Source organism: Anser anser (assembly GCF_964211835.1).
Source record: "Anser anser genome assembly, chromosome: 6".
Taxonomy (NCBI): domain Eukaryota; kingdom Metazoa; phylum Chordata; class Aves; order Anseriformes; family Anatidae; genus Anser; species Anser anser.
In genome coordinates, this window is record NC_139726.1 from 25,597,482 (window position 1) to 25,611,115 (window position 13,634).

The following is a 13,634-nucleotide window of genomic DNA, read 5'->3' on the forward strand; positions in this document are numbered from 1 at the left end:
ATTCTCCACAAGAGACTCTTAATGATTTCCTTTCAGAGGCTGTGCACACTATCTTAATTATACAGAAGCCTACGTAAAGGTACCATTGGATTAGATCCAACAAAAGCTAAAGCAAACAATATGACAACGAAAAGGGCACTTGCGTCATTTCACTTTAGCATTTATAATACAAACAATAACTGGCAAATAAAAAGCTTCTAGACTGTGGTGTGCTCAGTAGTGCCAGGATAATTATTCCTTCACATTTAATCATTAAAACAAAGAATGCCATAACTGAAAATACAGGGACAGTCTTTCTTCTGTCATCATTTGTCTGGATGAAAGCAAGACCTTCTTTCAGCAAGGAGGTGTGCTTCCTGTAGCTCTTTGCTGCCTAAATTAAGTTAATCACCTCTAAACTTCACAGATAAGCCTTTCTGTGTGATCTTGTCCTGCGTGCATGAGTGCACACATCCAGCAACAAAAATGTATTGGAAAGGCTGGTCTATAAGGCCTGCAGGAGATAGAGCTGCTGCAGCTCGCCTTCAAGATCCCGTTGCTTTCTGTGAAGGCTAGGATCTGAGACACCCAGTAATGTTAATTGACATGATCATTGTTCCTGCATGGTAACTCTGGCATTCTGATCAAACCCACCTTGTGAAGCCAAGGCTTCTGGATCCGTGAAACTCCAAGCTCTTGTTCTGGAGAGCTCAGCTTTAAAATGTGACTTTGGCTGTGGCAGTGCGCTGTTAACACACTTTGTCTAATAACTGAGGGGGAAAATATCCAAATCTTTACACACTATTTTCTAAAAGGATACTGATGTGGTATCAAAAGTCAGGCCTCTCCAGACCTTAATTTCACTGCATCTTTGATTGTTAGGTGTATTTCAGTGTTACTAAAAATAAAAAATAAAAAAAAATGTTATCACAATATTCCTTAGCTCCTTGGAATGGCCAAACCATCTGGATGGTGCTGGGGGCCTTCAGAGGATGGTAGGTAGAGGACGGAGTCTCCCTCTTCCCTTACCAACATTTCTTACCTTCCTCTGATCACTTTGGTGGCCGTTCCTCAGAAACTTCAGCTTTTCATGGAGGCTGCAATGCAGCACCCTGTGGCGGGCTCCACATCCCCAGGCCTTACTCTTGTTGCATATGTGGCACTTTGGCTGTGTACTGGCATGCGTTGAGGAGAGAAGAGCAGCATTTTCTGTGGGAGGGCAGGAGGATGCACAGTCCTCCTCCAGCTTTGTGCAAGTTGTAAGTCTTGACAAGGGGCATTTGCAAGATGGGGTGGACACAGACAAGCTACAGAATTAATAGCTGTCAGTGTGACAGCACTGACACTCCCTGCATGTTAGAGGTTAGTGTGCAGCATATCTGGTCCCTACAGCCACCAGGGTATGGGACAGAGGAAAGGAGGACCATATATGACATGTTTCTATATCCAGAACAACTGCCTTCGTCCATAGAAGGCTCAAAACTCTTTTAAATGTTACTAATGCATTTTTTTTAATATAAGGCAAGTTCTCCAATACTGGCAAAGCCTGATATATGAAGTGTTTGAAAGCTGACTTCTTGCCGGTGTCGGGGAACCCTGATTGAAAATACTGTGACCCATCCTTTCCCGTGGTGAGGGTAGGAGCCTGCTGAAGAAAGGGCCGTACACCAAAATAAGCTGTCACTGTCCCAAGCTTCATGCTCTAGCAGCGGTGATAAGAGCCTTGGTAAAAGTATGTCATGTTCTTATCCCTTAGGTGTTATGTCGTGCAATATCTGCCCTAATCAAACTAGCTTCTGACTTATTTACACAAATGGCAGAGTCCTTATCTTTAGTAGGGCAGTTTTTTCTCACCCTTCCATATCTACTGCCCACAATTTTCTGTGTGTGATAATCAGAGCCATTCCTGCAGTAAGTGATTGAGTACTTGGAAAGAGGCGCAGATGTTAATGTACGTGCGAGAGTACTCGCTAGCTGCCGGCAAATGGGAAGTAAGAGCTGCAGAAAGTAAGAGCACTCTGGGATTAACCAGCCTCTTAGGGTGTGTGCAGGCATTGACTATTCCCACTGCACAGCAAAGGAAAGTTTTCCTCTAGATGTTGGAAATTTTTTTGTTTGGGTGTTGTTGTTAATTTTGTTGTTGTTGTTGTTGTTTTGTTTTTTGCATACTGTACTTAAACTTTCAGTTCATATTTTAATTTATTAAACGGATGGGAGAATCATCTCTATCAGAGTTCAGGGATTGGAGACATGTTAGTTTGAATTATTGAATGCTCCCAAAGGCAGTATTAATTTAGTATCTAAAGTAGGAATAGACTGAATAGACAAAGCCCTCTGATTTAGCACCAGAAGGCTTGAACGTCCATGTAACAGAACCATTTCTCTGGGCAGCACAGGTTCTGTTCCCATTTATATGTGGCATCACTTTCACTACAACCAGTCCTTTCTACGCTCTTTAACAAGCTATGTTTAAAGTTAATGAGACTTCTGTGCATGAAGGTTTTGCCAGCCAGGATTGTAGACAGCAATGAGGTACCTGATTAGTACAAAATGTGACGCTTTCGTGTCTTGGACTTCTGCCCAGTGGGAGCCACTTCTGTTGACCACATCAGATGAATTCACGTAAGTCACCAAAGAGTTGCAGGCCAGGAATGGCTGTTGGTTTCTACTGGATCAGACTAGACTCTGACCAGTCAGCTAGGGAAATATCCTGCACTCCAAACACTGGAGGATCCATTTATAAACATTTAAAAATACATGCGACAAGATGGAGCTGTTAGACTGGAATATCCTCTTTAGAATGATACTGCCTGACCATTAAATGTCTATGAAAAAAAGATTTAAATAGCATAGTGACTCACCAAGAAGTTATTGAGCTGGGTAAATAAATCTTTCTTTAGATTTTATTGATCGGTGTGAAAGAGCTTGTGAAGTAAAATATGGCTTTTTCTTTAAGCAGCTTCACAGAGGAATTCTGGCCTTTGCACAGTGTTTTTTTTGTTTTGTTTTGTTTTGTTTGTTTTACTACCCTTAAGTTCAGGAGTAGTTAATTTATATATAACAGGGGAAAAAAGTGGATTTTGTTCCTTTTATTCCAGATTTGTTTTAACGGGGGTAATACACTGACATTTTAAACATAGATAATTTTTTTCTTCTGTTTCTTGCTGCAATATTCTTTAATCGACAATCTTTTGTTGGCCAAGTGCTAGTCTGAAGGAGCTACGAAGCCTGGACTCCCTCTCTCCCACCCCCCTGCTCCCACTGCCAACGATGGAGTTTATACTGATGGCACTGAGCACTATTGTTTGAACGGATGTCTCAACACCAAGTGGATGTGACTTGTACCAAGTAATACAAATACACCAAGACTGCCTAGCCCATCCTAGCTGTGGTTTTACTTGGCAGCTTTCTCTATTCTCAGCTTAGAATTTTCTTCTCATGTTTTTTGTCCTACCACTAGTCACAACTATAGGACAACTTGGTCAACGCCTTAAAGTCAATACTATTATCACTCTGGAATGTCTTGTATTTCCCAAGGAAAGGAAATGCATTAATTTTAGAGCTGAGTCAAGCCCACAAATGAATCAGTATATTGCGTAGATATATGACAAAACATTTTTGTAAATAACTGGTCTTGCAAACTGGGCTGCTTGGTTCCAGGTGACAATCAAGGGGCATGTCCTCTGTGCTTGCTTATACACATATATTGTGTGGATTTTGGTGATGAGGAATAATCTCAAGTTTATATTTGGTGGGGTTTGTTTTGTTTTATTTAAATTCTGAAGAAAAAACTGTTTATATAGATTATTTTCCTCTCCTTCTCCAGCCTTCATTTCTGAACTTGCTGGCAAATTTCAGCCCAATTCTAGGAAAGAAGAGAATTTAGCATTGTTTCAGTATGTTTCATAAAGCAGAGAGTTGGACAGATAAGTGACAAAGGCTGAACCATGAAGTCACCCATCAGAGAACAAAAATCCATAGAAGAGAGACATTATAAATGCTCCAATGATGGAAGACTCCATGGAAGTGAAAATATCTACCCACAAAACCTGAATCCATAGGATACTCGATTGCCTCCATTCTGGAGCTGATGAAACTTCAACTGATTCATTTAAAAATAAATAAATCTGTCCGGTGAGTAGAAAATAGTATAGTATGCTGGTCACATTTGGGTATGCTGTGCTGATTTGTTTTGCTGTCCTCTGGATCATTGTTTGGCAGTGGACAGCAGCTACTCCATACCTCAATGTACGTTAAAAAGCTGAATTATTTAAAATGAAGAGTTCTACCAGTGATTTCAGTGAGAGCAGAAATGGGACTGAAAATATTGGTAGGCTGCTTTTCATTGTGGAGGATAAGATAAACAAATAGCTTTTAAATGCAGGTAAATCTTTCTCTTCTCTGTTTTTTCTGGTGGGGGTTGTCCCTTTATCAGCCATTTGGAACACAACATTTGAAAATGATGAGGAAGAACAGTATAAACGAAATGACTGTGTTGCAGTTCTTCAACTGTAAAAAGAGCACAGAACTCTGTACTATGGGATACATATGCATAAATGGACACTGTCCTAGAGCCATAGTCTTGTAAGGATGTTGCTCAGGAAGGGAATGAAAGTCTCTAAAATTAAAGAAGTCTCTAGAATTAAAGAATTAAAAATTAACAGCACTGAAGGAGAAAATTCAGAATCAGTTTTAAAATTGAAATGAACCACACTTAATATTCTACATCTGTGGGGTATTTTTTCCTTAGCCTGTTTTCCTGGCAAAGGTCTTAATATCTTCAAAAATTACAACTGCCCATTGACATAGTTCAGTGATGTGAGTGCATTTACATCTTGGATGATTTAGAACCACTTTTACTCTCTCCTCTTCTTTATGGTGTTTTTTTTTTTTTTCATACATTTCCGTACAGTTGGACTCAACTGCCTCCATCTGATTTGGTGGTGCAGCTGTAATCCTCTTCAGTACAGATATCCGGCTCTTCCTTTAGAAACTTCCTCTTGCTATACTATAGTTCTTGTAAACGCCCTAACGGAAGTGGTTTTTTTCCTCCTTCCTTCTGCTGCAAGAGGTCCTAGAAATATGAGTCACTTTATAAAACAGGCAATATTGAGTTCGAAAAGAGCCCAAAGTTCACTACTATTACAAAAAATATATATATATCTGTATAGAAACATCATGTATATCACTTATATAAACAAAATGACTGGCAAAGCTGTGGAGGCTGTCTGAACACTTTAATTTATTAGAGTAAAACTGCTAGGTTATTTTCCATCCTTTTTATTCCATATGTTTGAGAGAGAACATCTGTCTGGTAACAGTGATGGTTCCAAACCAGTATAGGATTTTCTTCTTTGTAAAGAAAGATACTGGAATGACACTCCAGATGCAATTGCCTTTAACTTGCAACATTTCACTTTAAATACATAATTTAAAAAAAGAAAACATTTTAAAAATGAAATGCAGTATGTTGTTTTATGAGCATCATTTTTATTTAGTATTTTATGGCACATGTGTATTTTATAGGATGCAAGGAGACTCTCTGTTCTGCCTTAGCAAATTAGCTTTTCTGTTACTTGATTCAGGTTCCTGCAAGCTTTGATGGTATGAAAAAAGTTAAGGTTTTCTTTTGTAAGTATGTTAAGAAAATCCTCAAAGGTCTAAAATGGCAGATGCTCTTGGAGTGCTTTGTCAGTATTGTGAGAGAGACAAGGATTTCAAAAGGCTTAACACAATAGAGGGTGTCTGTCCTATGACACAAACAAAAATCATAAAAAAAACCACCATAAACAGCAACAAAAAAAACAACCAACCAAAAATAAAAATAAAAATGAGGCATTTCCACTGGCAGGGAAAATACCTATGGAAGCTCTGTGGGTGAAAAGTGCTGGTTGGTCTCCTGCTCTTGCTAGAAACAAGACGAGGGTGCTGAGACGCACTTGGAGAAGCTGGGAAGTTGCCAAAGCAACTTGAAGAGATATCTGCACCTTCCCAACAACTATCTCCTTGAAGGAGCTCTGCAAAGATTAATCTCCAGCCTTTTTGCTTTCATTTGCAGATGCATGATATGTATTGGAGAAGTCAGAAAACCAAACTGCCCATCCCTGAAGGGGGCCATCAAACACAGAATATCACAAAAGACAGTACAAGACCTTTCTCCTTTGACACACAATAGCTATTGCTGGTATCTTGCCAGGTTGTCATTTTCATTTATAGTATAACAGAGGCCTAAGTAGACTTTTTTTTTAATAGTCTTGGCTCAGAAAGAAATCGCTTAATTTAACATAGTGCATTTACTAAAATGGAGCTGTGGAAACTTTAAAGATGTACATGACATCAGGCTATGTGTTTCTTTGCATTCTCTTGCTCTTGAACACACACCCTGCCAAAGCAAATAACTGCACAATATTTATCATAGTTTTGTTACTATGTAGGAATGCTTTTTGTTATGATGTTTGTTAAGGTGAACTATTCATTAGCTCCTCCTCTCTTCTGTGTGGAAAAAACCAACCACATTGAAATCCAGTTGTAGTCGGGATATATTGCTGACTGGGAACTGCTTGTCCCAAGGTAAGGCCTACACTAGGCAGCAGCATTAAATTTCTCTTCTTGTTGAGAGCTGGTTCTCACTGCAATTTGAAAGTCCAATGGAATATTTTTTTTCCTTATAGTACCATTCCTTTAAATGTTCCAGCCTTTAAAATTACTCTCAGGTCTTCAGTCAAAAGGCATTTAATAGGGTGTTAGCCACACAGAGCATTGGTACACTCTGAGCTTGTCCTTCAGGGGGACGTTGGGTTCTGCCCTCTGGGAAATATTGAAGGATCCCTTGATGCCCAGATCCAGCAGGAAAGCAGTCTGCTCATGCCCAAAGCATAGGAAAGCATAGCTGTAGCACAGCAGGAAAGTGCTACTCACCGTGAACTTGGACACTGGGACGAGTCCCCAGAGGAAGCGGTGGAAGTGCCTCGTTTATGTCTTTTTGAATTATGTAGGAATGATTTTTTTATTTTTTTTTAGACAATCTTGTATCTGAAATAATCCTCTGCAGGAAAAAAAAAATCATCTTCAAAGCTTTTTACTCTTTGGAGAACAAAAGACAGCAATTTGATTTAGCAGGATACCTTGGGCTAAATTGTATCTGTGTGTGTATTCAGTGTATATTCATATATATTTATATACACGTTTATGTATACAGGTCCAATGCCCAGATGACAAATGTAAGAAATGTAAGAGTTGTTTTTTTGTTGCTTTTATTTATTTATTTATTTATTTATTTTTACTGTGTTGCCAAGCAGCAGTGCTATGGTGCTACGGTTATAAACCCTATTCCAGGAATCTATGCTGTAGTAGTTCTTTCTTATCTAGCTACTGCATTTTCAATTTTAATAGTTTCAAAAATAATTTGGAAAAAGCAAGTTGGCCTGATTTAAGTGACAAGAATTCCTGACAGGATTTTTTTCCCCAGTCACTTATTTCTTTGAAGTACATCTAACAAATCACCATCTGAAGTGAGAGGAGCTTTTATTACAAAACAAAATCACTTTTTGGTTACAAGTACAGAAAGAAATGAGAAGCCAGATATTTTCCATAGAAAGAAGACCTGCTTAATACGGTGAGTGTGTGATCCTCATCCATATAGAGTCAAAAGGAAACTTTCTGGGACGTGATAAAAAGGTGCAAGTGAGAGTCCATGCTGTATGTGGCAGGCATTGCAGGACTGCATTGTAAAAAGCTACTGGCTGCTGTTTACATTTCAAACATTCCCTGAATATGTGTTGTCACAACAGACAAGCAATTATAGGCAATAATGTCAGTAATTTGTGGATTAAGAACTCCTTAAGGATGTATTGGCGCAGCAGACAGTAGCCGCTTTTAGCTTGCAACTGTTCAGCCTCAGCTCTTGGCTGTGCCAATGAAACTGTTACTTCCCAGACGCTATTGTGTTCCCTGAGAAGCAGCAAAACAATCGGAGCAGTGAAATCTCTCACACCGCTCCTACCACCCACGGGATTCTGCAGCAGCTCTCACCAAATGTCCCAACCTTAAAGATTCGGTTTTAACAGATATATCTATTGATGCATACGCATAAAACAGAAATATTGGCTATTAGCTAGAGTAACGCTGTGCTAGGCTCTTATGAGCAAACCCAGAAAAATCAGTTTTTAAGACTCCAGGGCTGTAAATACACCCCTGTGTAACTTGGGTCAAGCAGGAAGCCACAGCACAGCGTGTCTGGTGGTGTGGGGCAGGTGCTGGGCCTCTAACTCACCTTGCTGGGAACAGACGTGGCTCAGAACATGGCCCAAACGTGATGGGAAAAAAAAAAATTGTATTGTGTGAGTCTGCCATGGTGAGAAAATACTGTTTGGGGATCAGCAAGAAAGATTTAAGTGCAGTCTGCTCTTTAGAACAAACACTTGCATTTAAAAAGAATGATCAGAAATTCCTTGTAAGGTTTGAACTGCTAAGCTAGAAAATGAGAGGATATTACCATAGTCCCTTACCTGTGGCAAGAAATATCTATTTATTAAGCACCATCAACTTGGTCATTCCACAGCCAGATTTGCTTTTAGACAAAAGGTATCTCATGTGCCTGCCTGTCAATGCCAGCTACACCTCCAGAGGACTCTAGTCAGTTTTGCTTTGTGCCTAGTAATTCAGCACCTTTTCCCAAAGCCAGCAGTAAGAGGGACCTTTTCAAAGAGCTCCTCTCCCAGGTGCCACGGCTGCGGGCGAGCTTTTGGGGCTCAGTGGGCAGCGTCTGGCATGCATTGGGGTGCTGTGCCAGGGCTGGCCCAGCTCAGGTGCAGGGCTCTTGGTGCCGAAACCTCGGCCAGCATCGCAACGAGCGAAAGGACAGCGGCTGGGAAAGCCCTCCGTCCCCTGGCCGTGAAAGTGGCTTTCTGCGTGACACCTTCTTCCCAGGCATGGGGACTCGCCTTTAGCTGGGTCCTCCCCACTCTATTCTGCTTGGTTCAGTGCTCCCTGAAGCAGACGACAATGCCTGGAAGCGCATCTCCCACTCCAACGCGGCTTGTTCGGTGCGGCGGCCGTCCCGCAGCCATCTGCTTGTGCCGGAGCGGAGGCCTGTGGGTTTCCCACCCCTGCAAGAGAGGCAGGAGGCTCCGCGGCGGTGCCGCGGGGGAGCCCCCGCCCGTCGGCGCGGTGCCGTGCGGTGCTGCGCGGTGCGGTGCGGTGCGGTGCGGTGCTGTGCGGTGCTGTGCGGTGCGGTGCGGTGCTGCGCGGTGCTGTGCGGTGCTGCGCGGTGCCGTGCGGTGCTGCGCGGTGCCGTGCGGTGCTGTGCGGTGCGGTGCGGTGCGGTGCGGTGCTGCGCGGTGCTGTGCGGTGCTGCGCGGTGCCGTGCGGTGCTGTGCGGTGCGGTGCGGTGCTGCGCGGTGCTGTGCGGTGCTGCGCGGTGCCGTGCGGTGCTGTGCGGTGCGGTGCGGTGCGGTGCGGCTCCGCACGGCCCCGGCAGGAGGCGAGCTGCCGCCGGCCCCGCTGCCATCACGTGGCCGCCGGGTTTTCTCCCCGCAGCGGTATGAGGAAGTCACAGCCGCCGCCGCCGCCGTCCGCAGCCTCGGCGGGCGCAGCCTCCGCCGCCGCCTCCCCGCCGCGCGATATGTGGGTACCGCGGGTCGGGGCGGGCCGGGCCGGGTCGGGCCGGGCCGGGACCGGGGGCAGCGCGTGGGTGCGGGCGGCACGGCGCGGCGCGGCTCCGCTCGGCTCCCTTCCCCTCCCGCCCCGTCCCATCGCCTCCCCGTCCCTTCCCCGCAGGGTGGCTCCGAGCCGCGGTCGCCTCCCGGCGTGAAGCCGCCGTCGCGATGGAGGAGCCCCCGGCGGCGGAGGAGTGGCAGGGGGCGACCCAGAAGAGGAAGGCCTGGGCCAAGAGCCGGGACTCCTGGCAGGCGTCGGAAGCGGAGGACTTCTCGGCAGCGGCGCCGGAGCTGGCCCGCGGCGAGGAGGAGGAGGAGGAGGAGGAAGACGACGAGGAAGAGGAGGAGGAGGAGGAGGAGGACCACCTCGCCGGCGGCAAGCTGCCGCTGGCCGCAGAAGCAGGTCAGGGCGGGGGGCGGCGGGGCCGGGGACCCCCGAGGGGCCGCCCCCGACGGCCGGGCGGTTGCTGACTGCCGGCTTTTCTCTCCCGCTCTGCCCGCAGGCCACAGCGTGCCCAACGAGAAGATCGCGATATGGCTAAAGGACTGCAGGTGGGTGCTGCTGCTGCTGCTGCTGCTGCTGCTGCGGGGGGCCGAACCCACCTCCGTGGCGGCCGGTCCCGCGGGGGGCGTCTGCACCCCGGGACGGAGCGGGGTTTGCCGGCAGTGCTGCTGCAGGGCGGGATGGGGACGAGCTGGCGCTTGGCACCTTTACTCCTTCGTGTGCCATGCAGCAAGGCCGCAGGCTTTCCGAAGTCCTCTGGCAGGGGAGGAACTCGGCTCGGGAGAGGAAGGCAGCCTTGTTTTGGAAGCTGCTCTGTGCGTCGCAGAGGGGCTCCGGCTTAATGCCTCCCCTGCTGCCCGGTTCTTGCTGCAGCTTTAAAGAAACTGCTTATGTGGCAGTGGCCTCTGTGCTTAGAGGGTCTGCAGGAGCAGTGACAGTGTAGGCTAGCTTGATTTATCCAAGTCTCTGTCAGTCTGCTACCGTATGGACCGACTTCCTTAACTTGAGGCGTGGGGTGCGTATTCTGTGATTCTGGTGCTGTTACAAAATACGCCGTGGGTGTTCAGAGCGGGCTGACTGCAGTACTTTTTCTTCAGCCTCAGTCACATAAAAGCATAAATGCTACATCCCATTGCAGCTGCTTCTCTCCTGTCTTTTTCTCCATTCAGTTCTAGCAGCCCTTGGAGCCAGAGCTGATGGGGGGAAGTGAACAATTAGCTTTCCAGTAGTTAACAAAATTTCAAGATCTCCCCTTCTTTTGAGCACAGCTACTTTAAGATGAAGATTTACCTCTAAGATTAGCTGTGCCTTTATGATCTTTTGATCCAGTAAGCGGCTGAGCTGAGCTTACTCCTGTAACTGAAGTGCGGATTGCTTTGTAGTTGCAGTGTCCTCAGTGTAGTTTTCTTCACAAGCTCTCCAGGCTGTGCCTTGGGAGGGGGTGGTGGCAGCAAGAGTCTTGAAATCACGCTGTACCCCAAAATCCAATGTTCAAACCAGACAGGCTGTTCCCCCAGAATGCAAAAATGGGAGATTTTTCCGAATTTACCTGAAATTAGACCTAATGAAGTGTATCCTTGAAAGTCTAACAAAGCGTATCCATAAAGTGTTATAGATTTGGTGCTGTATTAAAACTACTTTTTGAGTTGGGAGAGGAAAAAATGAAGGAGCAAAGGGGGAAGAGGCCCTTGAGGGAGAAATGCTTGCTAATGCGGCTGTGGCACTTTTCTCGGTATCTGCAGGATTTTTGTCTAGAACCTTCCCTGGCACCATTGTCTTTTCTATTTTGGTACAGAATTTAAGGAATAGCACACTACTGCAAATTTGCAGCACAAATATCTAATTGATATTCACAAATCTTGAATAATAATACAGAGCTTGCTCTTTTATTCGGGTCCTCCAGTAATCCGTTGTTAAAACCAGCTCCCAGCGCTTCCGTGGAATGTGTTTGCATCGCTGGCAGTTGATTCACGAAATGCGGGAATCTTATTTTACACTCAAATTCCATATCTTACATGTAAGGAAATAAAGCACAAGTTTACCCTTTTGTTGATATAGGGATGCAGGCTTTAGTTAATGCTTGTCTGTGAAACCCTTTGTGGCCCTTTCACAGAAGTCTTTTAAAGTGTAGTTATACTGTTGTAAATATTTTCAGAAGAATCTTGTGTCTCATCAGAAAGATAAAATTTGAGTTATTCTTTTTTTTAAAGATCTCTTAAACCAAACTATCCAAGCTGGAGTGAGCCTTTGAGTCTGTAGCACGCAGAGGGCATGCAGATACTGCTCATATCATATGGGAGGTACAGTCCCAGCTGCCTGAAGTAGCGCACAGTTCCTTGTGTTTTAAAATCACAGAATGGGTTAGTTTCTGTGTATATGGTATACATGGGAGCAGTAGTAGATAGATACATTCAGGAAAATGGTTATTCAGCTTACATGGTTATAAAGTGACTGTATGTATAGAAACCCTGAACTGATTGACTCCTGATAACAATGTATATAGGAAAAGAGGAAAGTGTAAAAGGTGTCAGAACAGCCCTATAGATACTATGCTATTGTTTAAAAAAAGAATACTTGAAAACAACAGTTGTTGTGAAAACTTATGATTGTTTTCATCCCAGATAATTATTATTTAATAACACTGCTTTTGCTGTGGAGCTTTGTTTGCTACAAAGTGTGGGCAACCTATGCAAACTGATCTCTTTCTGGTCTATCGCACAACTGCTTTCTTACCAGTTAGCCCTGCTACAAAAATATAACCATTACTATAAACAACCATTCAGTTACTAAAATAAAGTATTTTCTCTGTTACATATTTTCTAAAAAGTCATTCCCATTTTGTCTGAGTTTATATCAGCTTTTGTGAAAAGTACATTGGAAGAAAATTGGCACATTTTAAATCCCACTTTCTGTTTTGAGTTGGCAGTAGCACAAAAAAATTAATATCAACCCACTGCATAAACAGATCTGCTTATAAGATTTATTCCTTCATTTGTTTCCAAAAGCATCAATGGTGTTATAAGTTAGATAAAAAGAATTACTAGTTGTCCTGTGTTAACCGTGTTAGCAGTTTGGAGCTCATATTGCTTGGCATATCTGTTTCACATCTGCTTTAGAGGAGAGATGAGTGTTCCTCGTATCCCATGCTTTTTAACTTTATTTTAAAAAAGAAAAAAAAAAAAAGAAAAAGGCAGCAAAACAAGAAAAACAAGTATGTATCACACTGTGATAAGAATTATGGAGGCTTCAGAAATGTCAGATGTTACCCAAAGTTTCCGGTTTGCTCATGTTTTGGGAATCGCGTGCCTTTGAAAAAGGGATTCTTTTCTCTCCTCCCAGAAGCTTGACAAGGCATTTTGAAGCAATGAGAAAGCTTGCAAAGACTTTTAGTTTTAACTCCTATTGAACTAAGATGGGAAAAAAAAGTGTTTGTATTACACTGATAGGAAAGGAGAAACTTTTGTCAGCTGTGCGGTGGTGTGTGTTATTTTAATTCAGTAAGTTTAAACTCCTCCAGTAGCATAGGGGGTGTCAGAGGTATTTAGGAACTATCTCCTGTAGATACGCAGGAAATGAGTTCTTGAAATGCCTCAGAAAGAAGTTGTTTTTGTTTTTTGCTTCAAGTTTAAAATAAACACTGCTCCTACCCAAGTAAGGCTGCAAAAGCAGAGGTTTAAATGGTGTTTCCAGCACCATGCAAAACCCTCGTCCCACTTGTGCAGGCGGCCTGCCGCTAGTGGCAGCTGAGCCTGCAGGACTGTGGGGACCCCCAGGCCTGACACGGGCCCTGCACAGCGCCCTCTTACCTGCGTCCCAGGGTTCATCCTGCTCCTGATACACCGCTGCTGGATTTAAGTCATTGGTACAATATGGTAATAAATGTGTGACTCATCCACGTGGGAATGCAAATGAAAAACTGCAGGGCTCCTTGGCCCAAGTGGCCGCTTGGCTCCAGCCTTTTCCAATGCCTGTGGTGCTCCTAGGCCCCTTCATAC

At 44.3% G+C, this 13,634-nt stretch overlaps 2 protein-coding genes across 3 annotated transcripts in view; both read left to right on the top strand.

Annotated features, from left to right (window-relative positions):
• LOC310902009 (uncharacterized protein) overlaps positions 1–6,362 on the top strand; it is a 60,215-nt gene extending 53,853 nt beyond the window's left edge. The window contains exons 4-5 of the mRNA XM_083842861.1: positions 3,806–4,113; positions 6,038–6,362. The gene's annotated coding sequence lies outside the window, so the exon portion shown is untranslated. The remainder of the gene's footprint in view (positions 1–3,805; positions 4,114–6,037) is intronic.
• A 136-nt stretch (positions 6,363–6,498) lies between these two features.
• ITPRID2 (ITPR interacting domain containing 2) overlaps positions 6,499–13,634 on the top strand; it is a 45,117-nt gene continuing 37,981 nt past the window's right edge. Inside the window, exons 1-3 of one of the 2 annotated variants that reach the window (XM_083842788.1) lie at positions 6,499–6,549; positions 9,757–10,038; positions 10,139–10,187. In XM_083842788.1, coding sequence (XP_083698914.1) covers positions 9,804–10,038; positions 10,139–10,187 — 284 coding nt within the window. In that variant the 5' untranslated portion in view covers positions 6,499–6,549; positions 9,757–9,803. Of the gene's footprint in view, positions 6,550–9,436; positions 9,604–9,756; positions 10,039–10,138; positions 10,188–13,634 lie in introns of those variants that run through there. The other variant, XM_083842787.1, reaches the window with a different exon arrangement.